A 25,575-nucleotide genomic window follows, 5' to 3' on the forward strand; every position below is an offset into this window, starting at 1 on the left:
TATTGGTTGGTTTTGGGTTAGTGGACGATAACATGCCTCAGGGCAACCAACTCTCGGCATTTGGTGCTAGTGGTAGGAAAGGGATGATTGTTGGATCATATATTCCAAACTCTATAAACTCCGCAGGTTAATGGGAAAAAATATGTTATAGACAAAAATATTCACCTTGTATTACGGGTGAGTACCCATCCTGTAGATGTCAGGACCTATCTTGTAGATGTGAGGACCTATCCCATAGATGTGAAGACCCTTTAGATGTGAGGACCCATCTCATAGATATGAGGACCCATCCCATAGATGTGAGGATCCTATAGACGTCCTATAGATGTGAGGACCCATCCTGTAGATGTAAGGACCTATCCTATAGATGTGAGGACCTATCCCATAGATATGAGGACTCTCTAGATATCCTATAGATGTGAGGACCCATCCTGTAGATGTAAGAACCTATCCTATAGATGTGAGGACCTATCCCATAGATATGAGGACTCTCTAGATATCCTATAGATGTGAGGACCTATCCTATAGATGTGAGGACCTATACCATAGATATGAGGACCCTATAGATGTGAGGACCCATCCTGTAGATGTAAGGACCTATCCTATAGATGTGAGTACCCTCTAGACATCCTATAGATGTGAGGACCCATCCATAGATGCGAGGACCCATTCCATAGATACGAGGACCCTATAGATGTGATGACCCATCCTATAAATGTGAGGACCCAGCCTATAAATGTGAGGACCCAGCCTATACATGTGAGGACCCATCTCATAGATATGAGGGACCCATCTCATTGATTTGAAGATCCTATAGACATCCTATAGATGTGAAGACCCATCCTGTAGATGTAAGGACCTATCCTATAGATGTGAGGACCTATCCCATAGATATAAGGACCCTCTAGACATCCTATAGATGTGAGGACCCATCCATAGATGTGAGGACCCATTCCATATATACGAGGCCCCTTTAGATATCCTATAGATGTGAGGACCCATCCCATAGATATGAGGACCCTATAGATGTGAGGACCTATCCTGTAGATGTAAGGACCTATCCTGTAGATGTAAGGACCTATCCTATAGATGTGAGTACCCTCTAGATATCTAATAGATGTGAGGACCCATTCCATAGATATGAGGCCCCTTTAGATATCCTATAGATGTGAGGACCCATCCTATACATGTGAGGACCCATCCCATAGTAATTAACTGGATTGTGTTATTGAGATTTTACACCAACCCGGTGGCATTTAAAGTCATCCTCTACCCAGTTGTCTTGCACAGGCCAGTACATAGCGCTGCTGACTGCCATAAGACGTTTCATGATGGACACTAACTAACTAACTAACATTTGTACATTGATTAGATCTATGGTATTACTGTATATTGGCATGTTTGGCAGGAGCTTTGGAGCCATACCCGTCTCTGATAACCCTGTAATCACTCCAAAATATTCTATTACAGCCAAAGAACTTACTATTTCTAGTTACTTACTGTTACATAAAGAAACAAGGGCGCTGTTTAGGAGCCCCAAACTGGGTGACAGGTTCCCTTTAAGATTATCAAAAAGTTCCAGTTCTCACTAGTACCTGAGCAATATGAATCTGTTCATGAACCTAAAGGGAATTTTCCCATCTAGTCCTACCTAGTGGTCAGAGATGAACCTTGTTGTGTATTGCTGGTAATCTGTAACTCTGCCCCACCATTCAATCGCTTTATCATCTCTTCATCCGTCCCCTGTTTATAAAATCTACCTTACCTTATATAACCAAAGACGTCTCCATTGCAGATACGCAAAATCTCAGAGGGAAACCACCAATTATAGATAATTAATCAGAGCTGAATCCTAATTAGTTACAATGTAACAAGAGTAACACCTGCACTTTAACCCCTTAAGGACATGGCTATTTTGTGCCTCAAGGTTAAAGTGTTTTTCTATTTGTTATTACTGACTAATGAATCCGCGAACGAACTTGTTCTTTGCGAGTTTCCTGTTCTGACAGTAACATTTTGGAGTGCAGATAAGCCAATAATAACTTGTAATCATTTTATTTGGGGAGGGGGGATTTTATTTATATTTCGTTTTAGGTAACTTTGGTTTTTTTACCTTCCCGTAGCCCATCTAGAGGACTGGACCATGTGATCACTGATATAATGTAATACCCTGATAGGCAACTTATTAGGCTGTGCCTCTGGTAGGGTCTAATAGGCATAAACAGGCGGTAAACTTGGCAACCTTTTCTGTCCTTAGCAAATGTATATCAGTATTGGGTATGGCTTCCAACCTTTAGAATTCCAAATTTGGGATATTCATGCCCTGCCCCAGGAATGCCCAAAAATACCCACTTCTAGGTGTAGGATACAATCCAGTTAGTTGGATTATTCCACTAAATTTTGGACTGTTCCTGGAACAACTTTCTATAACTGCGCTGTGCAGGTCCTCTATTAGTCTCCCTTGAAATTTATGAATAAATTGGCAACTGGGTGTTACCAATTGGAGGGTAGGCTGTCCAATCAGTGCTATCAGACTCAGCATGTATAGAGGGACACCTCTTTGACAATAGAAATGGGAACATCCATTTGCCAATTTGATACATTTCTAGGTAGAATAACAGGCATGACAACACAAAATTCTAAAAAAAAAAAAATCTACAGAATTTTGTTTCTCTAGCATATTCTCCATGACGAATATGTCCAGAGAAACAAATTGTTCTTAGTAAATTGTTCATAGACTATGCAGTTATTTGTTCTTAAAGTTGTAATCCCAATACTTGTGTCCCCATTGAGAACATTTACTTGACTTTGGTAGCTCAGCCTTATCATAGGGGTATTGTGAGTGACCAAATCAACTTTCTCATCAATGGTCACAACCAGCTTACGAGATAGGATTGGGATTTTAATGTGGATATTGGAACAATGTCTTTAGGACAAGGTTGTCTTACCAAAGCACCACCAATGATGTCTTGGGTTAGTCCGAGCAGAAGAAATAGAGCAAATAGGACAGAATGTTTTAGTATCGAAAATTCTGCTAAAATGTAATCTAATACTTTTACGTTATGTCTTTATATATATAAATCTCCTCTAATAAATAAATGGTCTACCAAATCTATGGTCCCAGTCGTTGAGCAATGAAGGACCACCCACCCACTTGCGTATGCCGGCCGGCGGCTATATTTGCAAGGCCGCAATTTCGCACATGCGCAGTACGGCCCGCTAAGTATTTTCCGAACAGAGTGTACTGCGCATGCTCAGTAAGGTCCGTACAGCCCTCCGACGCCTGGATGAGTTCACTCGCGCGTTGGAGAGATATACGGACCTTACCGAGCATGCGCAGTACACTCTGTTCGGCAAATACTTTGCGGAGCATACTGCGCATGCGCGCAATTGCGGCCTCGCAAATATGGCCGCTGGCCGGCATGCACAGTCGGCTCTAACAGGGTCTCGCTGCCAGAGTCGACTGCACATGTGTCACCCATGACGACGAAAGAAGAGGACACAGAAGGGGAGGAGGCAGATCAGAAAGAAGGCGTGGCTGGATTGCCCAGTTCCGGCAGCAGTGGGGACGCCTCCATTGGTGTTTGAGTGCTGGGGCGCGCCCTCATTGCTACCGGACACTCATTAGCATACCGATGACCGGCGCAGCGGAGACCACATCAAAAGGTAGGAGACGAATAGCTTTTCTTAAGGCTATTCCGACGTGGTCATTAGAAAAAAACATGTTTTAATGGTAGAATCCCTTTAAGTTGACCGTCCCCCTCTAGTAGTTGAAGGCCATGACTGAGAAGGTCCATTGGAGTAACATCAGCAGATCAGTGTGCACCCATTGACCTCTGTATGGAAAACCACCATTGCAATCTACTGTAATAAAGTAATATCTAATGTTCTTTTCTCTCTATACCAATTAATAAAAATTGATGAAAATTGTCCCTATGAGATTGCTGAGACTCCTTAGAGATGTTCAATCATATTATAAATTGAGATTCAACCTGTGAGTCCGACTATATCTCCTGGAAACAGAAGCATGTAAGCAAATGTATCACATGTCTAGTAGAACAAGGGAATGTTTGTAATGATAATATGTAAGAGAAGTATCACACGGACGCTGGAAGACTTTGTGTCGTTTCGTTGTATCGGATTCTCTTACTCTTGGGTGAGCTTTGTAAACTCGGGATCTATAATGACAGAAGACAAGGATGTAATAATGAGGTTTGTTGTGGTTTTTTTTTATTTTGTTTTTACATACATATTGTGCTGCACAGAAAGAATGCTTTCCGAAATCGAAGTGAATGAAGACAATAGAAATGTAAATCCCATCAATATTTAGTGTGACCTTTGCCCCCCATCAGTTCTTCTCGTTACTTGCAGACAGTTTTTGGCAGAACTGGGCAGGGAGGTTGTTCCCACCGCCATCTTGAAGAACTAAGCCCAGATCTTCTGTGGATGTCACTCGCTCCAATGCGTCTGTCTCTTCATGACATCCCGGACAGACTGGATGATGATGAGGTCAGAGCTATATCTGTGGGGGCCGGATCATCACTTCTCGGTCACACCAAATATTGATGGAATTTACATTTCTCTTTTCTTCATCAATTTCATTTTTTCCATAGCTGTCTACAATTTCTGCACAGTATGTACGTAAAAATAAAATATCTAAAAATGATTCTACACAAAGGTAAAACCTCATTTTTACACCCTTACCTTCTGTCATATCATCACTTCACAGACTCCTCCTCCAAAGTGCAAAGGTCACATCAAATATTGATCTTAGATTTTGTCCAATTATTTGATTTTATTAATTGTCAAAACAAAAAAAAACATTCTTTACTTTGTATCATTGTTTGCGCCTACTGTAGGTTCCATAACACCTAATGTAGCCATCTATAAATCCCCCACTTACTTTGTTCCTCGGTTTCCGTCTTCTGTTTCTCCGTCTTCACAAATGGAGACAAAAAAGATTCATTATTAACAAGAAAACATTTCTAATCATTCCCCATAATCTATCATTGTGATGAAGAAAGACGACGGATTCAGGGTTTCGGAACTCAACCACTTTATTACTTTATAATTTTATTCTTCTCTGTAATTATTAGAACCCGATGGATACATTGTGTCACAGATGTATCTTTTGCATCTATACAATTATGAGATGACTTGTTATATTCTGTTTTTGCTCCAGTCAATCTGTTCACGAATGTTACAATTTTTTACCAGTAGTTGCAGAGTCCTGGACATCTCCTGAGGGAGAGGGTCACATCATTTCTCTAATAACACAATGTTCTGTATGTTTCAGTTTCTATTGCATTCATCCCTCTTGCACTTTCTTAAAATTTTAACTTCTCACATTGAATCTATCCCAACATTTTTCCATTTTTCTCTTTATAGAGAAGATTAAAGTAATGTTTTTTATATTTCGTAAGGTTTTCAAATCCACTGATCTCGTCCTTCATGGACCTTCCCTATGGGTTCTTCCTATTGGAAAGAAATCTGTCTTATATTCTCAGTCTTTATGTTTCACATGGTAGCCTCTGCAATATCATACAACATTCCCTACTCATAGTTCAAAGTGGAAAATTATAGGGCAGCTGGTGCAACACGGTGGCTCAGTGGTTAGCACTGCAGCCTTGCAGCGCTGGAGTTTTGGGTTCAAGTCCCACCAGGGACAGCATCTGCAAGGAGTTTGTATGTTCTCCCCGTGTTTGCGTGGATTTCCTCCCATTCTACCAAGATGTATTGATAGGGGAAAAAAATATACATTGTGATCCCTATATGGGGCTCATAATCTACATTTAAAAATTCTATTCTTAATGCATCGATTCTAGTTATCGTGAACCAAGACTGGTAATATTTTTGAGAATATTTTTGTATCCACATTTGTTCTATAAATGGGCCTATAGGACGTTGTCTCCTCTGGGATCTTCGCTTTCTCATAAATAATAGTTTTTTGCTTTTCTTCAACATTGACCATGTTACACTAGGCCTACACATGAGATAAAAGTTATTTAATGTTGGCCTGATTAGCCAATTATTTAACATGTATAGGTGTCCGACTCTTCCCGATGGCAGATGTTGGGGAAGTTTATGGATTTGGCATATTGGATTTGCACATGTCCAATCCTTTGTTCTTGCAGGACCCGGTGATCTACAGGTACACTTAGGCCTCCTTCACACAATCATAATACTGATCAACAATCTGCAAAAAACATGCCCATATGTCATCCGCAATCATGGATCCACCAAAAGTCATGCTTCGTAATTTGTGGTCCTTGACTATGGCACGAAGACAGGGCTGCGAAAATTATATTCATGTGTGTGAGCCCATAGGAATGAATGAGTCTTTCGGCAATTGTGGATCCATAATTGTGAATACGTACAACGGTTGTATTCAAGAGGCCAAAGATTAAAACCAAATCAAGTGTAGTTCACAGGAGGGGGCGAGACGGGTATTATTTTTTATTATATTAAAAGATATATTAAAATAGCAAAAACAGCAGTGAGCCAAGGTTTCAGCTTTAGTTCCAGAACCTGAGGATCCGATTTAAAGAAACAGTTGAGAATAAACCACTGTTGTGTCTAGTCCAAGGTTGAGGTGGTTGAAGTGGCAGCCCCAATATAGCCCATAGACAAATGTGGAGATGTTTCATCTCTATGGGAGAAGTGGCCTCTGTTTTCTAATAACTTACAACCCTTTGTGTTTCAGACTGAATCTTCCAAGAAATCTTATGTTCTTTTCAGTGGGAAAGTTGTATCCCCATTTTTATTGAATCCCAATCCAAGTATGTCATCTATCATGTACAATGGTTGGACTTTGTCTTAATCTCAAGACCTTCTTCGGGTACGTTGTTCACCATGATGCTACTTGTATATTACTTCTAATTATGGATGGTGGATCTTAAAACTTAGAGTCTACATCCAGTTATGAATGACTCCATGGTGGATTATTTTGTCATTAGAGGAATGTCCGATCTTCCGCAGCTACAGTGTCTTATCTTTCTTCTTGTTCTCGTCATTTATGTTATCACTCTTGGTGGTAACATGACTATTCTTCTGCTGGTCACCATGGATCATCTCCTCCATACCCCCATGTACTTCTTCTTGGTTAATTTGTCCATCATGGACATGTTATCCTCCACCATTACTCTCAATAAGATGCTCTTCATATATGTTACCAAGGACCATACCATTTCTTTCTTTGGCTGCATGACACAGGTTTACCTATTCTCTGGTATAACTGGAAATGAGTTACTACTGATGGCAGCCATGAGTTACGATCGGTACGCCGCCGTCTGCAATCCGCTACATTACACGACCATCATGAGTTTTCTAAATTGTTTCTTGCTGTCCGTCATCTGTTGGACCTTGGGGCTTCTTCAGGCCATACCTTATGTCATCCTATTGTTGAGAATCTCATGTTACAAGTCACTAGTAATAAATCACTTCTTTTGTGACCTTATGCCGATCATGCAACTCTCCTGCAGCAATATAGACACCTTGGAAATCCTGATCTATACCGAGGGACTTTTGTTATTAAATTTAACCCCATGTTTACTGACCTTTACTCCTTACATATTCATTATTATCTCTATTCTGAAGATCAAAACCACCTCTGGGAAACATAAGGCCTTCTATACGTGTTCTTCACATCTGACCGTGGTGGTCATCCTCTATGTATCTCTTGGGTGTCAATATCTAACCCCAGTATCGGCCGATAAAAAGACGTCCAATAAACTATTCTCATTGTTTAATACAGCGGCCGTACCCCTGCTCAACCCGCTCATTTATAGCTTAAGAAATAAGGACGTGAAGGCCGCGTTCGTGCGGAAGTTAAAGGTTGTAAAACAAATAATAAGTTGATCGATGAACTCGACACACAAATGTAATAAGAGCAAACGAATTCTAACCTGGTTTATATTGATACAACGTCCAACCATTATGGAATTCTCCAGATGGCCACAATGACTCTCAGCTATGATTGTACAACCGGTCATTGCTCTGATGTTCTCTGCAGTATAGAGTAGTGAGGGGAATAGATGGATGGATTTATCGAGAATTTTTGTCTTAACTTTACTTAGTAAGTTTGAAAGAAAAGTTTTTAAAACAAAATCGTCTAAGACCCTAAGACAGGGTTTACGGGAACGATCAAAAGGTTCTTCTCGACACTACTCTTATCACTCACAAAGAGGAGGATGGGAGCAACAAAAAATGGCGTAGTGTAGATCAACCATACTTGACTGTTCCCAAAAGTCTCATCCTAGCAGTTATAGTCATCTCGGCAATGATTTGCTGGATGGGTGTAGACCTTAAAACTTGGCCATCACCTGGTAACTTTTTGGTACATGCTGACCATGATCTTCATTGGGCTACCACTTTGGAAAATTTTAGCTTGTAAGTTGTGTATGATATGCTTCAGGACCTTGGAACAATTAGGCTGATTAAGACTGGAGTGTGGTAAACAAGTCCTAATAATTGGCAGCACTGGAGTGAGATTTACCAGAATTATTAAGAGGAAGGGATCGGCAAACACATTCACCGAGATGGAAAAAGGAAATTTAACTCTAGTTCTTTCTTTTGGAACGTAACTCAATGCTTGGTTTTCCATCACATCTAGAGACATTGTCTGGGGATAAAGCCAAACCAGAACATTTCTTTCAAAAGGAAGAGACTCATCTGCAGATAGCTTTATTGGGGGTTATGGCTGGGTGAAATGTCATAGTGCATAATTACATAGTTACATAGTTGATGAGGTTGGATAAAGACAGTAGTCCATCAAGTCTAACCTATAACCCTACAATCCCTACAGCGTTGATCCAGGGGAAGCTTACTACTGATCAGAAATGGCCAGGGTGTTGGAACCATCTTATCTATGCTAAAGATAGGCCATCAATAGTCTAGTCCTGGAACTAGTCCTAGAACTACACGGCTGGTAGAGTAGCTGTGGTGCTGCCTAATCTATCGGCCAAACGCCTGAGCGAGGCCGCTGGGGTATTCCGCTCTACCAGTAGTAAAACTGTTTTGCAGCAAGCTGGGTCATTTTTTTCTTTGTCTGCTCCACACTGGACTTTTGGGTGACCACCTATCGGCTCAGAGTTTACAAACGTATCTCCAATGGTCCAGTTTTTCCAGGTTTATGTTATAGAATTTATATAGACAAGAGGGTGTGGTTTTTGTAAATCCAACATAAAATTTGCCTTTTGTGATAAATGTTGTTTGGCCATTTCAGGGTTCACCATGTTGTACAGTAGGAATTTTGTTAGGACACCGGAGACCCTACATTAGTGACATTATTGTGGTAATACACATGCAGACATGTAAATTCTAGGCCTTATTGATAAATAGCAGGAATGTACTGGAATATACTGTATAGTATAATGTATAGCACTATAGGTCGGAAGCTTAAAAAAATTGATACAAATATAAAAGCAACAAAAACACGATGATGAGCTTTTTTGTGCCACCACATGAGGCCATCTGAAATTTCAAGATGACCTAGATGGGAAGTATAATTCTGCCCCGATCATTTGTTCTAAAATTTTAGATCCAGTTGAAAATTTGTAATAAAACCAAATTACAAAAAAAGAATTTTAACAAAACAAACATACCAATAAATAAGGAAAGTATCAATCTAAGGCTCGGCTCACGCCAGCATTCAAACTCTGTTCGGGGTGTCCATCCCTGAATCCACTTGAAAAATGCAGCAGGATTTTTCTTTTTGACCCCTTTATAGTCTATGGGGTTATCTGCGTTTTAAGTGGATTGGGTTTCCGTTTTTTGAGGTCCCAAAGCGAATCCAAAAAAAACGGAAAGCCGAACGTAGTGTGAACCTAGTGTAAAGATGTCCATGGTCTTTAAGCTTTTGATGAACATCAAATAAAGTCAAAATCTGCAAAAAAAAAAAATGAGGCGCACATGAGGCTTTGGGTTCTTGATGAGATAGTACTGACTATAACGTGGCGTTCAAAAGCCACATACAAAGGTATAGTATGAATCCATAAAATTGTGTACTCAAGATCTATGTGATACAGATTCCCAATATAGCCATGCGAACGGAGCTCAAATCTGAATTTTTAGTTTTTCAAACCAGAGCTTCTCAAAATTTTTCTATTGGAGTCTCATCATCCAGAAGATCATGATGCCTTAGCGTCACTAATGGTCAAAATCCATGGCGAAATTTGTATTCTTTTTTTTTTTCTTATTAGTCTTCTGTTTCTATAAATGAGTCCACTCCATTCCTAAACCAAAGATGGATGGCGTCCGAGACAGGGCTGAGCAGAATCTCACCAACCTCTGGGGAAGTCTCATAGATATAAATGGTGTCTAGATCTAAAAATTAATAAAATGGCCATAAAATTGTGGATGGAGGAGACTTATCAACAGTATAGAAAGGGTCCAAGAATTGACTATGGTGGAAGGTGGTGGGAATTAGGTATATTGGTAGACAGGTTAGATGTTATTTTAGTTTTTTTTATTGACTACATGACCAGGATACTGTACTTGTACACTTAGATTAGTGTAATGGATGTTTTCCAGCACAGATTTGGCAAATCCTCATTTATTCTACATCCCGTACCAATCACATGTAGACTTTGTTGCAGATTTTGCTCTAGTTACATTTAGTTACATTTCCTCCATAGTTCTTGTTTTCTTTCACTTCTAGTCATGTCTTACTTCTGCCTGTAACGATGTAACTTTGTCCTTTGTGTCACCTTTGATCCCTTTGGCTTTGGGTGACTCAAGGGAAACCCTCAATAGTCTGACATTTTCCTATAAAATCCTCCTCTCCAATCACTACCACGACCCATCTCTTCTACAAGAATAGAATTGTGCAGCTCCAGTTACTGGATATATCATGTTTCACATGGAACAAAAATTATATTGTGTCTTATTACAAACTGCAACCAAACCTATAAAAATACTCCACAAGTCTGGCATTCCACTCCTAGTCCTTGTCCCTATAGCAGGTAGCAGGTAAAATAGAAAATCTTTTACGCTTATGGCTTAATATTACGATAAATATTTGCTGGAAATGCTTTTATTTCTATATCGAAGGACTTGTGTTGATTTTTTTTTGTACATTTTTACAGTGACTGTTTAGAATTTGTTTGATTTGATGACATAAATGGACCCCAGGAATGTGAGCGCGCCGACCTATTTCATCATTACCGGGCTCTCGGATGAGTCTTTGTTGCAGTTCTTAGTTTTCCTCCTGATTCTGCTCATCTATCTCGCCACTCTTGGAGGTAACCTGACCATCCTCCTCCTCGTCTGTCTAGATCATCATCTCCATACTCCCATGTACTTCTTCTTGGCCAACTTGTCTATCTTGGACATTAGTTGTTCTACGATCACTTTGCATAAAATCCTGACTAGTTTTATATCGGGAGATAACACTGTTTCAATTCTCGAATGCCGTGTGCAAATTTTTGCTTTTTTGTCGTTGACTTGTGTTGAGCTGTTGGTTTTGGCCGCTATGGGTTATGATCGCTACGTCGCCATCTGTAACCCTTTACATTATTATGTAGTCATGAGTCCTAAAATTTGTACGCTTTTGGCCTCTCTCTGTTGGATTTTTGGCTTCCTCGAAAACATTCCGACGCTTTGGGGGCTCTTCAAAGTGATGTGTTATGAGTCCAACAAGATAGACCATTTCTTCTGTGACCTTGTGCCTGTCTTGAAGTTGTCATGCAGTGACACAACTTTTCTCCAGCTCTATGTTCTCATTGCAGGGCTATGTGCTTGTACTTTTACCCCTTTTGCCCTCACATTCATCTCTTACATCTTCATCATCTCCACCATCTTGTCTATACGTTCCAGCAGTGGTAGACGTAAAGCCTTCTTAACGTGTTTCTCTCATCTTACGGTTGTCTTCTGTCTCTACGCTTCTCTTGTCATCCAGTATCTGAGGCCAACGTCATCCATCAACTTGCACTCCAATAAATATTTCTCCTTATTTAACGCGGCGGCCGTCCCTCTACTGAACCCGCTGATCTACAGCTTAAAGAATAAGGACGTCAAAGCCGCTGTAAGGAGAAGACTGAGACTTGTAGTATCAAACCATTCTCAAGGTTGTAACGAGGAAACGTAAACCCCACATGTATATATGTCACTACATATGATCGAACAAATGTAGGATATAATATAGAAACCCACATAATGTACCTTGAGTAACGTTACTTGGAATTCTAGTAACCTTAAGAGAAGACATTAGGAATCCCACTGGTTAGTGTTGAAATCAATCTTGCGAGTCAACGAGTCAACAGAAATATTCTTGATTCACTATTACATCTAAAATATTACTGGTACATGGATTCTACCTGAATGTTTATTAACCCCTTAATGGCGTAGGGTATTTTGGGCCTTAATGCCCATTTTTCAAAGATGTGAGAACAGCTTCGTAATGCATTTACCTATCCAGGGGATTCCAAGATTGTTTTTTCGAGACACATTGTATTTTATGTTGGTGGTAAATTTTGGTCATTATTAGAGATGAGCGAGTAGTATTTGATCAAGTAGGTATTCAATCGAATACTACGGTATTCGAAATACTCGTACTCGATCGAGTACCACTCGCTATTCGAATGGAAAAGTTCGATGCAGAACCAGCATTGATTGGCCGAATGCAATACAGTCGGCCAATCAACACTGGTTCTTCTCCTACCTTTAGAAGTCTTCTCCGTGCAGTTTCCCCGCGGCGTCTTCCAGCTCTGAATTCACTCTGCCAGGCATCGGGCCTGGGCAGAGCCGACTGTGCATGTCCGCTTGTAGTGCGGGCTTGTAGTGTGGGCATGCGCAGTCGGCTCTGCCCAGGCCCGATGCCTGGCAGAGTGAATTCAGAGCCAGAAGACGCCGTGGGGACGCTGCACGGAGAAGACTGCTCGGAGGATCCAGCCCGACCCTCACTCGTGGACTTGGTAAGTATAATTTGATCGAATGTTGCCTACCCCTGAAACGAGCATTTTCCTCCCATAGACTATAATAGGATTTGATATTCAATTCGAGTAGTTGAATATTGAGGGGCTACTCGAAACGAATATCGAACCTCGAACATTTTACTGTTCGCTCATCTCTAGTCATTATACTTGGCTTAAAACGCAGACAGTCATATCACACATAATTCTGAATAATTACCATTTCCAATATGTCTACCGTATAGTGACATCGCTTCTTCAATGTCCTAGGATGTCATTAGGCTTATAAATTTAGTAGCCAATTGTCAAATTTCCAAGAAAATTTCAGGATTCTGGTTTCTAGGGACCTACTCAGTGGTGAAGTGACTTTGAGGGGTTTATATAAAAGAAAACTCCCATAACTGATCCCATTTTAGAAACTTTACTCCTCAAATTATTCAAAACCGCGTACAAAGACAGGGTAACAGTAAAACTCACTATAATATTTATTACTCTGATTCTGCAGTTTGTAGAAATATCCCATAGGTGGCCCTGCCGTGAAACTTGACTCAAACAGAGTCCTCAGAAATGAAAGAGCAGATGAAGATTTTGGAGCAGTGTTGCATTAGGATAGTGTTAAGACACCATGTCACATTTGGACACAACAGTGGGAAACCCCAAAAGTGACCCCATTTTGTAAACTAGACCCCTTAAAGGGGTAGAGTGAGCATTTTGACCCCTCAAGCTTTTCCAAATGGTCCTGCACAGCAGATGGTACAGAAAGAGAATTGCAATTTTCAAATTTTATAAGCCAGCATGGGCCACCAGAGACATAGACCCCATAAATTGTAAGGTGGGTTCTCCTGGATAGGGCAATACCCCACATGTGGTTGTTATGTGATGCCCGACCACATAAAAGGGCTCAGAATAGAAAAGGACCATGGATTTGGCAACATAAAAGCATTTCCTCTAAGGCACGTATGTAAGGTACCAGTACATTTGAGACCTCAAAGAAGTGACCCAATTTTAAATATGTTATCCCTCAGCTATTCATCTAGGGCAGAGGTTCCCAAACTTTTTTTTCTTGTAGACCACTTTTGAAATTTAACTGGTTCAGTGGACCTCCCACTGCTACATTTCTACCATATTCCCAAAACTTGTCCAAAAATGTAAAGATTAGATCTAACGATGGAAATTTACGTCACGTCTGAGACCCCTTGAAGTCCACCTGGACCACTTTGGGAATCACTGATATAGGGGTACAGTGAGCATGTTTAACCCCAAAAATCAAATAGCGCTCCTTCCCTTCTGTGCCTGGGTGTGCCTAAATATCAGTTTCTACCGACATATGACATGAAGTACGTTATCCTGGGTACACCAGTGTCATACATGTGGATATAAACTGCAGCTTCTGTGCCTGTGGCATTACTGCTCAGGATTATTACGATGTTGGGTATGAACGTAATACTTAGCATGATGTCATAGTACTGCACAGAGCTGTAAGAGGTTAAATGGTGTAACAAATGGCTCCTTTCCAACAAAAACAAAAATTCGCCCAATTGTACAAGCTCACAGATTCATGTCCATTTTGCTAGAGAAAAAATTGAAAGACTTACAATCCTTAAGCTGGCCATACACATTAGATTTTGGACAGACATCTGTTGTCTGAAATGAACTGTGGTTGGTCGGTCGTACGGCCAAGTGTCCCAAATACACGAAACACCACAAACTTTCCAAACTTTCCAACAAGTGCTCGACTGCTCCAGATCCTGGGAAAATCAACAGATGACAGTTCATTGCTAATGTAAGGCTAAAATCAGTCAATGGTGGACAATTTCTGAGTATTAGTACAAAGACGTGGCCACAATACAAGAAACAGCTCTGTCAGTCTAACCCAAGCACAACAGATCACAGCAGAAAGACTGTTGTAAGTTTGTGTACGATCAACCAAGAGCAAACAGTCCAAAATCTGCCACTTTAAGACGTCTACAATCTGAAGTGTATGACCCACTTAGTAGGTCAAGATTTCATTGACATTGGCGCTAACCCTAGCAAATGGATCTTCCCAAATGTGGAGCTTAATAAACAAAAAAAATGGCAAGACTGTTCATCTAAATGTTGCCATTCAGACATGTTCATCTTTTAGTTTTAGTGATGAAAGCCAAAACCAGGAGTGGATCATAAAGAGGGAGAAAGAACTGTATATAGGACGGACGTTACTACCGCAATGTTATTTAATCGTCTTCTAGTTTTCGCTTTCAAGACTAAAACAAAAAACTTGAACAAAATTTTACATGCGATAACCCAACATGGAAGAGATAAACAAGGAAAGGGAGAACGCGTGTAGAAGGATTGATACGTTTCCCCCATTCTCTAAAGAGTGTTTCAGATTGTCCAAAGGCCTACATTGGTAAATGTTCTTAAGTTATGGATCGGTAACATGGACTTGATGACTCTCGTGTGCCGCCATTTGTCACCTCCATGTGTTACTGTATTTACCGCTACAAAGTAATATTTGATACCTGCAGGAAAAATGGAGTTGGAAAAGCTAGAGCTGAACAAATATATTATATTGCCATCCATGTAAAGTGCAGCTCTCTACATTAGATCATAGAGATGTCCTGAGTAGAAACGAGAGAACTTTACGAAGTTCAGGTTCATGAATGTACGCCATGATTGGGCAAAAAATAGTTTCAAAGTGAACTTGTTCCGCCTAAGCCAGAAGTGGAGGCCCTTCTCTAGGACATCTATGTGACCTATGACTATCTGCATTACTAACCACGTATATTCTGTTCAATTGTTTCAATTCACACTTACAAGTTTACAAACTAGATGACAAAAAAAGTCAAACAATCTCTAAAAACACTGTTATAGTAAACTTAGTATTAGAACTTCCTAACTCACAGTAAAATATCTGTCCTTTGTGCTTTCTGAACTTCACATCTTGTGGGGTTTCCCTGAACCCAAGAGAAACTCTCGAGGGTCTATCCGTGTCTATTTATTCCCCTCTTCCTATCACTAGCCTGCTCCTTCTCATCGAGGATCCTCTCTGACACGTTGCCTTATCCTCTCGACCATTGTAGATTGCTGGATATATCGGTTACATGTGTCATGTTGCACTTGGTGTAAGGATTATTTTGTATCTTTTTGAAACTGGCAGCACAACCCATTAATGGCGAGTATACAGAGTATACACAGGGCTAGTATCTGTATATGTATTAGGTAGCAGGTAACACTGACGTAACTCATATTTTGATATCATTATAAAAACGTTATTGAAATTTCCTGTTATATATGTAAATTCTTATGTGAGATAAATCTTATACTTATTTTTCTAATTTTTTTTCAACTTATTTTTCAACTTAATTGTCACCTTCATATTCACAAATATGGATTATACAAATGTGAGCACCCCGAGCTACTTCATCATTACCGGGATCTCAGATAATCCTTTGTTGCAGTTTTTCGTTTTCCTCCTGGTTCTGCTCATCTATCTCGCCACTCTTGGAGGTAACCTGACCATCCTCCTCCTCGTCTGTCTAGATCACCATCTCCATACTCCCATGTACTTCTTCTTGGCCAATTTGTCTATCTTGGACATTAGCTGTTCTACCATCACTCTTCATAAAATCCTGACGTCCTTCATATCGGGAGATAACACGATTTCGGTTCTTGAATGTTTTGTGCAAATTTTTGCTTTCTTGTCATTGACTTGCGATGAGTTGTTGGTTTTGTCCGCTATGGGCTATGATCGCTACGTCGCTATCTGTAAGCCTTTACGTTATCATCTTGTGATGGGTCCCAAACTTTGTGTCCTTTTGGCCTCTTTGTGTTGGGTTTTCGGTTTCCTTGAAAGCATGCCAATAGTTTTGAGATTATTCAAATTCTCAGTTTATGAGTCCAACAAGATAGACCATTTCTTCTGTGACATTGTACCCGTCTTGAAATTGTCATGCAGTGATACATCTTTTCTCCAGATCTATCTTCTCATTATAGGGGTGTTTGCTTGTACCCTTACCCCTTTTACCCTTACATTAATCTCCTACAGCTTCATATTTTCCACCATCTTGTCTATACATTCCAGCAGTGGTAGACGTAAAGCCTTCTACACATGTTCCTCTCACCTCACAGTTGTCCTCTGTCTCTATGCCTCTCTTGTCTTCCAGTATCTGAGGCCAACGTCATCCATCAATTTGGGCTCCAATAAGTATTTCTCTTTATTTAACGCGGCGGCCGTCCCTATACTGAACCCGCTGATCTACAGCTTAAAGAATAAGGACGTGAAAGACGCTATAAGGAGAAGACTGAGACTTGCTGAAGTATCAACCAATAGACAAATCTGCAATCTGTAGCTCCCTATATTATCATCTTGTAATGGATTACTAAATTGTGCCCATTTGGCCTCCCCATGTTGGATTTGTGGTCTTTTTGTGGAAGTTCACCAACCTTTATGAGGATCTACAAATGTTACGAACCCACAAGGTAGACCATTATGTCTGTCTTTTTCCCTCTGTTCTTACATTCATCTCCTATGTCTTCATAATCTCCACCATCTTGTCTATACGTTCCAGCAGTGGTAGACGTAAAGCCTTCTACACATGTTCCTCTCACCTCACAGTTGTCCTCTGTCTCCATGCTTCTCTTGTCTTCCGGTATCTAAGGCAGATGTCATCCATCCCCCCATAATTATTTCTCATTGTTTAACGCACATCAGATGGGAAACTTTTTGGACTTCAGGACTGAGCTCCATGTTTGGAACCCAGCAATTGTTACTTTATGTGGTAATAAATTTAGAATGTTTTCAATTGTGCAAGTGATCTTGAGATTATATTGTTGTTACAAAGTCTACTTACAAGCTAATGTTGGTGGATCAGTGACCGAAAAGTTACATATTTGATGGGAATGCCCTAACCTGTGTAAATTCTGGGTGTTGATAGTCGAGGTAATATTTCGAGAGATAGGCTTGGTCCCCCTTAGGTTCCCCCAGTCTATTGAGTGCAGGAATATAGTCCTATGTGTTTTCTTAGCACCTTGTATATGCTTTATTAACCGAGGGAAAGCTGTAAGAGAACCAAAGATACAGAATGAGTTTTATTCAACATAATTGTATCGAGATGTTACAGAGTGAAACCGAATTCCTACAATTGGTTAAACTGTTGCAGTATCTTATCACAGAAGACAACAAAAACCTATGAAAAGGCCTAGATAAAATTTTTTTAGCAAAATATATAATATTTTATGTGTATGGTTTTGGAATGTTATCCATTTGAATATTGTATTTTCCCTATTTTCTTCTTCTAGACCAGACCTGGGCAATGTCCGGTCCGGGGGCCACATCCGGCCCTCTGACTACTTCTATGCGGCCCACATAGCTATTTGATGTTTTTTCAAGGACCTGTGATGATGTCATCACTGCCTATCACCAGGATAGGCTATGACTCATTAGTGGGTGGAGCCACACGGGACTGTGTGCTTCCTGTAAGCTGCCGGCAATGGAGGCTGCTGGATGATAAAGAGAGAAGAGACAGCATGTGTGAGCAAGAGGGCGGAATTAGGGGCAGATGTAGGGGGCAGTTAAACCGAATGCATATGGAGGGGGGACATTACACTGAGGGGCAGATGGAGGGTGACATTAAACTGGGGCAGCTGGAGGAGGATATTAAAGCATGGGTGGTAGCTGGAGGGGGACATGTCTGCCTCTAGTTGCCACCAGTTTAATGTCCCCCTCCAGTTTCTGCTGGTTTATACTGGGGCACCAGGAGAGGGACTTAATACTGTGGGACATTTGGAGGGAAACGTTATAATGTGGGGGTTAGGGGGTATAATGTAAGGATGACTGTAGGAGGATTTTACTTTGTGGGGCACATGGAAAAATGATTGGGCGGAGTCTGAGAAGTGGGTGGAGCTAAATTTGCCGCTGTGCGCATGGCCCTCTAGAACCATTACAATTTCTCATGTGGCCCCATGGGAAAATTAATTGCCCACCCCTGTTCTATACGCTACTTTTTTAAAACTTTTTTTTTACCATTTAGCTTAATTTCACTATTGGATGTGAATAAATGTATATACTATTGTATTTAGCTGCACACCTGAGTTATGTTTTTATTCCCACACTCACATACACCTTTGTAAAGTTGTATGCGACATGACCTACAGTTTTTCGAAAACGAAGGCCATCAATAAGAGATCGCTGGGCGTCAAATCTCTTTAGCTGTTTGGAGGGACTGCAATGCTCATGTGCAGGCCGTGACCCCTTCACTGTTTACAACACACAGTGTTTGCTTCTTGTGATATATTTATATCCCATCTAATAGGATTGAATGGAAGCTCTTATTGATGACCAATCCTGAGAAGAAAAAAAAAAAATTAGCTGGAATACCCCTTTAATATTACATGCAAACAGTATACAGTAGACTGTGGTGTGATAGACTTGGTCTCTATTGACATGGCGTGTGGCAAACACAGCAAGTCTTGAGAAAGTTACCTGGCGAACATTGGCTGAAACTCTCATTGGGCAACCAAAAGTTGCGGTGCCACCTTGTGACTTCTTCATCCATGTGTTAGCATTGAGTCCCGCAGGCTTCCTGTCCAGCGCATAGCGCCACGTGTGGGCCAATCCAAACCTCGCCCTCGGCATTGTGCAGTGAGATGTCTGGAGTCTAAGTCCAGCTTTCGGCCTACTAAGCATGCTCAGACATTTTGGAGCCACTCAGAGGCTAAGTACCATTCTCTCCCTACTGAGCATGCTTAGAAATTTTGGGGCCGCTCAGAGACTAAGTCCTATTTTGGCCATACTGAGCATGATCAGTGACATCATGGCCACTGCCCTGTTGGGCGGGGACTAGCCTTTATATAGTGTGAGCCGACACCCGCCCAGTGCTCACACTTTGACTAGAATTACTTTGAGACAGGAGGTTAGGGCCAGGTTCCAGTCAATGGCTGGAGCTGTCTAGGGACCAAGTTAGAATTCCTTGGCTCTGCCAGTGGGAATCAGTAAGCCTATTCCTTGTCTAACTGCTGTGTGGATCCTCGCAGGTTAAGGAGTTTTTTGTGTGACTGACCAGGAGTGAATTTAATCCCTGGCAGTCTTGCTTTTGCAGCAGAGTAAAGCATATGCTAGGGCCTGGTTCCCCTGCTGTAATTAGCAGGTGCTTCTGCCAAGGCTTCATTTGACTTCACTCAACTGCTATACATAGGCACGCTCTCCCAGTGAAGTTAACTGGAGAGAGTCTGTTGCAGCCTGTTCACATTTGTGCCACACAACATCACTGCCAGTGCAGTTTAACTGGTGGTTCATATTCAGACATACGGCTGCCCATCTGGGCTTGAGGACCTCGTTGCAGTGCTCTGCAGCTTAGCAGTTCTGGTTGTGTTCATTATTTTTATATATACACACAGAACCATAACACCATGTAAGCGAAAGGAGTTTCTTTGCAACCAATAGGATGTTTTATGCCCTGCTCGACCTTTCAGCAACTAGAAGTTGCAGTTGCAGAACCCTCGGGGTCACAACGCAACTCCACTGACTTACTATAGTCACGAGGCCACATGGTGATCCTTGGTCGCATGGCACGAGTTGCTGCCAAAGCCACTGTATAGCCCTAGCCTAACTCAGCTGCCTCCATGTACCTCTTAAGTGACCCATGGTAGGTAACATTCCCTAATAGTGTGAACCCCTCCACCAAGGTAATAGCCCTCATAGTGTCCTTATAGTGTATTAGTGACCCCTATGAGTAATCGTGCCCCCCCCCCCACATGCATCTATGACCAGCCTCAATAGCTATGTAGCAAATATCCCATACAGTTGTATTGCAGTCTATAGGACTTGCAATCGAATGACTGCAGGTTCAAGCCCCCTAGGGGGCTAATAAAATAGTAAATAAATGTTTTAGGAAAAAAAAGTTTAAATCCCCCCCTTTCCCTAGAATACATAAAGTAAAATATTACTATGAAACACATACACATTAGGTATCCCTGTGTCCAAAAACGACAATGTTATGGGGCTTGGAAGGTGAAGAGTCAAAAATCAAGAACTGTTACCAGTGGGAAGGGGGTAAAGTAGTAAAATCAAGAAAAAAATGGCGACCTTTTCCATGAAACATTCATATTTTGTAAAATCATATTTATCATCATTACAGCTTCCTAACTAGAAGGGGATATCTCATGTCCTTTGTGTATTTCTTGTGTTTTTATCCCTTTGGATTTTAATTTCTCAAGGGAAATTTTGGAAGGTGTAAAAACGGTCTATTTAATCCCCCTCTCTCCTCTCGCTACCATTACATTACACTTTCCCTTCGGTCTCCGCGCTGTGTAGCTGTCGTCTGCGGAATATAGAATGTTCATATGTGAAGTTTCGATAATCCATTGTCTTTTGCTGTTTTTAATTTGTCTAATTTTAAATTGGAAATGAACGGTAACAATGTGAGCGCCCCGACCTATTTCATTATTACCGGGATCTCAGATAATCCTTTGTTGCAGTTCTTAGTTTTCCTCCTGGTTCTGCTCATCTATCTCGCCACTCTTGGAGGTAACCTCACCATCCTCCTCCTCGTCTGTCTAGATCATCATCTCCATACTCCCATGTACTTCTTCTTGGCCAACTTGTCTGTCTTGGACATTAGCTGTTCTACCATCACTCTTCATAAAATCCTGACGTCCTTCATATTGGGAGATAACACTATATCCGTCCTTGAATGTCACGTGCAAATCTTTGTATTTTTGTCATTGACTTGCGATGAGCTGTTGGTTTTGGCCGCTATGGGCTATGATCGCTACGTCGCCATCTGTAACCCTTTACATTATCATCTTGTGATGAATTTACAACGTTGCGTCTGTCTGGCCTGTTTTTGTTGGGTGTTTGGTTTCCTTGAAAGCTTACCGACCTTTATAGGGATCCTGAAAGTAACATGTTATGAGTCCAACAGGATAAACCACTTTTTCTGCGACTTGGTGCCCGTCTTGAAGTTGTCGTGCAGTGATACATCTTTTCTCCAGATCTATATTCTCACTGTTGGGGCATTTCTTTCTGGTTTGACCCCTTTTGTCCTTACCTTCATCTCCTATGTCTTCATTATCTCCACCATCTTGTCTATACGTTCCAGCAGTGGTAGACGTAAAGCCTTCTACACATGTTCCTCTCACCTCACGGTTGTCCTCTGTCTCTATGCTACTCTCATCTCCCAGTATCTGAGGCCAACGTCATCCATCAATTTGGGCTCCAGTAAGTTTTTCTCTTTATTTAACGCGGCAGCCGTCCCTCTACTGAACCCGCTGATCTACAGCTTAAAGAATAAGGACGTCAAAGACGCTGTAAGGAGAAGACTGAGACTTGTAGTATCAACCAATGCTCAGGGCCATAATGGGGAAATGTAAATTCTCACATTGATACCTATCCGTACACGGCGAATATTTTCAAATCACCTTCGTAAAATCTAGAAAGATTAAAATTTACATAAAACTTAAGTAACTCTGTTTTTATTATCTCGCATTAAAGTGGAGATCTTGAGAACAAAACTGGACTGCAAATTCTATGGGTTGCTCGAATCCGTCTACAATGTGTCGACAAACATTCCCTTCATTCAATATTATATGTATACATTGACAGTCTGTGGTTTACCTATTAGTAGAGAGACATACAGTATATACAGTCCTATGAAAAAGTTTGGGCACCCCTATTAATCTTAATCATTTTTAGTTCTAAATATTTTGGTGTTTGCAGCAGCCATTTCAGTTTGATATATCTAATAACTGATGGACACAGTAATATTTCAGGACTGAAATGAGGTTTATTGTACTAACAGAAAATGCGCAATATGCATTAAACCTAAATTTGACCGGTGCAAAAATATGGGCACCTCAACAGAAAAGTGACATTAATATTTAGTAGATCCTCCTTTTGCAAAGATAACAGCTTCTAGTCGCTTCCTGTAGCTTGTAATCAGTTCCTGGATCCTGGATAAAGGTATTTTGGACCATTTCTTTCTACAAAACAATTCAAGTTCAGTTAAGTTTGATGGTCGCCGAACATGGACAGCCCGCTCTCAAATGATCTGAAAACAAAGAAGGTTCAACATAGTTGTTCAGGGGAAGGATACAAAACGTCTCAGAGATTTAACCTGTCAGTTTCCACTGTGAGGAACATAGTAAGGAAATGGAAGAGCACAGGGACAGTTCTTGTTAAGCCCAGAAGTGGCAGGCCAAGAAAAATATCAGAAAGGCAGAGAAGAAGAATGGTGAGAACAGTCAAGGACAATCCACAGACCACCTCCAAAGAGCTGCAGCATCATCTTGCTGCAGATGGTGTCACTGTGCATCGGTCAGCAATACAGCGCACTTTGCACAAGGAGAAGCTGTATGGGAGAGTGATGAGAAAGAAGCCGTTTCTGCACGTACGCCACAAATAGAGTTGCCTGAGGTATGAAAAAGCACATTTGGACAAGGCAGCTTCATTTTGGAAACAAAAATTGAGTTGTTTGGTTATAAAAAAAGGCGTTATGCATGGCGTCCAAAAAGAAACAGCATTCCAAGAAAAACACATGCTACCCACTGTAAAATTTGGTGGAGGTTCCATCATGCTTTGGGGCTGTGTGGCCAATGCCGGCATCGGGAATCTTGTTAAAGTTGAGGGTCGCATGGATTCCACTCAGTATCAGCAGATTCTTGAGAATAATGTTCAAGAATCAGTGACGAAGTTGAAGTTACGCCGGGGATGGATATTTCAGCAAGACAATGATCCAAAACACCGCTCCAAATCCTCAGGCATTCATGCAGAGGAACAATGACAATGTTCTGGAATGGCCATCCTAGTCCCCAGACCTGAATATCATTGAACATCTGTGGGATGATTTGAAGCGGGCTGTCCATGCTCGGCGACCATCTAACTTAACTGAACTTGAATTGTTTGTCCAAAATACCTTCATCCAGGATCCAGGAACTGATTAAAAGCTACAGGAAGCGACTAGAGGCTGTTATCTTTGCAAAAGGAGGATGTACTAAATATTAATGTCACTTTTCTGTTGAGGTGCCCATACTTTTGCACCGGTCAAATTTTGGTTTAATGCATATTGCACATTTTCTGTTAGTACAATAAACCTCATTTCAATCCTGAAATATTACCGTGTCCATCAGTTATTAGATATATCAAACTGAAATGGCTGCTGCAAACACCAAAATATTTAGAACTAAAAATGATTAAGATTAATAGGGGTGCCCAAACTTTTTCATAGGACTGTAGATTCTGGATTTTCTGCTGCCTGAGGCAAAAACTGAAATAGTGTCCTGGCCTTTTTAATGCAAGTAGTGTCAGAGTATATTTCCATCGGGCTATAGGATATTTTTTGAAATGCAATCAAATGTGGAATACAATCTTTATATTGCATTAAAGGTTTTTTTTTCAGGGGAATGATATTGATGACATCCAAGACCTGACCATTGCCGCTCATGATACTCTTCTGCTCTTTAAGGATACATATCTCGATCCTATCAGTGGTCCCTAGTTGTACAAGGTTCCTCAGTAATAGCTTAGTCTGGATTAGTCTTTTTGTGGACAGAAGTCTGACTCTATCCAACACCCTGACTTTCAAATGTATGCTGTCTGATATGACCTGTTCCCTGGATCTCCAGTGTTATGAGCCCTACCCTGACCTCAGGCCTCCTGCCTGTTCCTTAGGTGCTTCATACTGGTGTCTCTTCACCCTCAAGGGTCAACCATCACCTCCACCAAGACTATTCCTAGAGGTAACAGATTGATGGTCACCTTTAGAAAAGACCAGGTCTCTGTATAGGGGTTAAAGGGTCAAAAACAGGGGACCATTTAGACAAGTCCCTCGGTAGTAGCCCAAAGTCATATCCGTAAGGTGACACATTGGGCCCTAATTAGAGATGAGCGAACAGTAAAATGTTCGAGGTTCGATATTCGTTTCAAGTAGCCGCTCAATATTTGACTACTCGAATCGAATATCGAACCCTATTATAGTCTATGGGGGGAAAATGCTCATTACAGGGGTAGGCAATGTTCGATCAAATTACACTTACCAAGTCCACGAGTGAGGGTCGGGCTGGATCCTCCGAGCAGTCTTCTCTGTGCGGCGTCTTCCGGCTCTGAATTCACTCTGCCAGGCATCGGGCCTGGGCAGAGCGACTGTGCATGTCCGCACTACAAGCCCGCACTACAAGCGGCATGCACAGTCAGCTCTGCCCAGGCCCGATGCCTGGCAGAGTGAATTCAGAGCCGGAAGACACCGCGGGGAAACTGCATGGAGAAGACTTCTAAAGGTAGGAGAAGAACCAGCATTGATTGGCCGACTGTATAGCATTCGGCCAATCAATGCTGGTTCTGCATCGAACTTTTCCATTCGAATAGCGAGTGGTACTCGATCAAGTACGAGTATTTCGAATACCATAGTATTCGATCGAATATCTACTCGATCGAGTAATACTCGCTCATCTCTAGTCCTAGCCTATTGCATATTACACTCTGTCCTAGAGATACTCTAGATGTTGATTGCACAGATGGAACCTACATCTATAAGACAATAGTAATACTCAAGTATTTGATTGTTTTTTGTATTCATATGTTAAAGTGATGGATTTTTTTTTCCCTACACCTTCTGAGCTAGAGGTTTTCATTTAGACATACATATACACTCACCGGCCACTTTATTAGGTACACCATGCTAGTAACGGGTTG

The 25,575-nt window shown here is 41.1% G+C and overlaps 4 protein-coding genes across 4 annotated transcripts; all 4 read left to right on the forward strand.

Moving 5' to 3' along the window:
- The first annotated feature begins 6,921 nt into the window (after positions 1-6,921).
- LOC142185580 (olfactory receptor 8G17-like) lies at positions 6,922-7,857 on the forward strand. The gene has a single exon (XM_075261009.1). The coding sequence runs from the start codon at positions 6,922-6,924 to the stop codon at positions 7,855-7,857; it is 936 nt and encodes a 311-aa protein (XP_075117110.1).
- A 3,262-nt stretch (positions 7,858-11,119) lies between these two features.
- Positions 11,120-12,085, forward strand: LOC142185581 (olfactory receptor 6C1-like). Its single transcript, XM_075261010.1, has one exon. It carries the CDS (start codon positions 11,120-11,122, stop codon positions 12,083-12,085), a length of 966 nt encoding a protein of 321 aa, XP_075117111.1.
- A 4,191-nt stretch (positions 12,086-16,276) lies between these two features.
- LOC142185582 (olfactory receptor 6C74-like) lies at positions 16,277-17,239 on the forward strand. Its single transcript, XM_075261011.1, has one exon. The coding sequence runs from the start codon at positions 16,277-16,279 to the stop codon at positions 17,237-17,239; it is 963 nt and encodes a 320-aa protein (XP_075117112.1).
- Positions 17,240-21,293: 4,054 nt separating this feature from the next.
- Positions 21,294-22,259, forward strand: LOC142185583 (olfactory receptor 6C1-like). The gene has a single exon (XM_075261012.1). It carries the CDS (start codon positions 21,294-21,296, stop codon positions 22,257-22,259), a length of 966 nt encoding a protein of 321 aa, XP_075117113.1.
- The last annotated feature ends 3,316 nt before the right edge of the window (positions 22,260-25,575 follow it).

Source organism: Leptodactylus fuscus, chromosome 11, assembly GCF_031893055.1.
Source record: "Leptodactylus fuscus isolate aLepFus1 chromosome 11, aLepFus1.hap2, whole genome shotgun sequence".
Lineage (NCBI taxonomy): Eukaryota > Metazoa > Chordata > Amphibia > Anura > Leptodactylidae > Leptodactylus > Leptodactylus fuscus.

What these genes read in the sequence shown, in the direction of transcription:
- LOC142185580 (XM_075261009.1), top strand. Translation starts at nt 6,922, where the DNA reads ATGAATGACTCCATGGTGGATTATTTTGTCATTAGAGGAATGTCCGAT.
- LOC142185581 (XM_075261010.1), top strand. Translation starts at nt 11,120, where the DNA reads ATGGACCCCAGGAATGTGAGCGCGCCGACCTATTTCATCATTACCGGG.
- LOC142185582 (XM_075261011.1), top strand. Translation starts at nt 16,277, where the DNA reads ATGGATTATACAAATGTGAGCACCCCGAGCTACTTCATCATTACCGGG.
- LOC142185583 (XM_075261012.1), top strand. Translation starts at nt 21,294, where the DNA reads ATGAACGGTAACAATGTGAGCGCCCCGACCTATTTCATTATTACCGGG.